This window comes from Geospiza fortis, unplaced genomic scaffold (assembly GCF_000277835.1).
Source record: "Geospiza fortis unplaced genomic scaffold, GeoFor_1.0 scaffold36, whole genome shotgun sequence".
NCBI lineage: Eukaryota > Metazoa > Chordata > Aves > Passeriformes > Thraupidae > Geospiza > Geospiza fortis.
This window is the reverse complement of record NW_005054787.1, coordinates 27,520-29,271: the sequence shown is the minus strand read 5'-3', so window position 1 is coordinate 29,271 and position 1,752 is coordinate 27,520. Positions and strand designations below refer to the sequence as shown.

General features: G+C 63.0%; 1 protein-coding gene across 1 annotated transcript in view; it reads right to left on the bottom strand.

The window, feature by feature from the left end:
- Window positions 1-1,752, bottom strand: part of ARHGAP30 (Rho GTPase activating protein 30) — a 14,909-nt gene that overhangs the window by 10,406 nt on the left and 2,751 nt on the right. The window contains exons 3-4 of the mRNA XM_031065459.1: window positions 1,033-1,160; window positions 387-414 (exon numbers count right to left, since the gene is read on the bottom strand). Coding sequence (XP_030921319.1) covers window positions 387-414; window positions 1,033-1,160 — 156 coding nt within the window. The remainder of the gene's footprint in view (window positions 1-386; window positions 415-1,032; window positions 1,161-1,752) is intronic.

Here is a 1,752-nt window from a genome sequence, read left to right as displayed (position 1 = left end):
GGGCAGGAGCAGCGAGCGATGGGGACAGTCCCCACCTGGGACCCCAAAACGGGACAGTGTCACCTCAGGGACACAAAATGTGACAGGGTCACCTCAGAGAGCCCCAATCTGGGATCAGGGAGTGACATGGGGACAGTCCCCACCTGGGACCCCAAAACGGGACAGGGTCACCTCGGGGACCCAAAAGAGGACAGGGTCACCTCGGGGACCCCAACCTGGGACCCCAAAATAGGACAGGGTCACCTCAGGGACACAAAATGTGACAGGGTCACCTCAGAGAGCCCAACCTGGGACCCCAAAATGTGACAATGTCACCCCGGGGACCCTCAGTGTCCCCCAGAGCCCCGCCCCGGGCAGGAGCAGCGAGTGATGGGGACTGTCCCCACCTGGGACCCCAAAACGGGACAGTGTCACCTAGGGGACCCAAAAGGGGACAGGGTCACCTCAGAGAGCCCCAATCTGGGATCAGGGAGTGACATGGGGACAGTCCCCACCTGGGACCCCAAAAGATGTGACAATGTCCCCTCAGGGACGCAAAATGTGACAGTGTCACTTCATCTCCACCTTGGAGACCCCCAAAAATGGGGAGTCAATGTCCCTTGGGACCCCCAATGTCCCCTTGGGACCCCCAGCCAAGGTCAGGGGGGATTCCCCACCTGGAGACCCCAAAAAGGTGTCCCCCCGGTGTCCCCCCAATGTCCGCATGGTGTCCCTGCGGTGTCCCCCCGATGTCCCCACAGTGTCCCTGTGGTGTCCCCTGATGTCCCCCCCGATATCCCCGCAGTGTCCCTCTTCTGTCTCCACAGCGTCCCCCCAGTGTCCCCATGGTGTCCCCCCAATGTCCCCATGGTGTCCCTGCGGTGTCCCCCCGATGTCCCCACAGTGTCCGCCCTGGTGTCCCTCTGCTGTCCCCGCAGTGTCCCTCCTCTGTCCCCACGGTGTCCCCCTGATGTTCCCCCAGTGTCCCCCCGCCCACCAATGTCCCACCAATGTCCCCACAGTGTCCCCACAGTGTCCCCGCGCTGTCCCTGCCTGGGAGCGGCGCGTCCCCGAAGAGCTGCTCCACGTGCGTGAGGATGAACTCCACCACGATGGACTGCACGCGCACCTCCATGAACGCCGCCGTGCCGTTGAACCCCGAGGCCTCGATGTCCCTCGAGCTGGGGACAGCGGGGTCACCAGGGTCACCGAGGTCACCACAGGGTGAGGGGACAGCGGGGGACATGTGGGATGGAGGGTGATGGGGCTGAGGGTGACAGGGGTGACAGTGACAGGGCTGGCAGTGACAGAGCTGAGGGTGACAAGGCTGAGTGTGACGGGGATGAGGGTGACAGAACTGACGGTGACAGGGCTGGCAGTGCTGGGACTGATGGTGACAGTGACAGGTGACAGTGACAGGGCTGAGGGTGACAGTGACAGGTGACAGTGAAGGGCTGAGTGTGACAGGGCTGCGGGTGACAGGACTGAGGGTGACAGAGCTGGCAGGGGTAACAATGACAGGGCTGGCTGTGACAGGGGACAGGTGAGTGGACTGACAGTGACAGGTGACAGCGACAGGTGACAGTGACAGGTGACAGTGACAGGGCTCATTGTGACAGGGCTCATTGTGACAGGGCTGAGGGTGACAGGGCTGACAGTTACAGGGCTGGCAGTGACCAGACTGACAGTAACGGCGACAGGTGACAGTGCCAGGTGCCGGGTGACAGTGCCAGGTGCCAGGTGTCCCTCACCGCAGCAGGTTGGGTGGCCAGA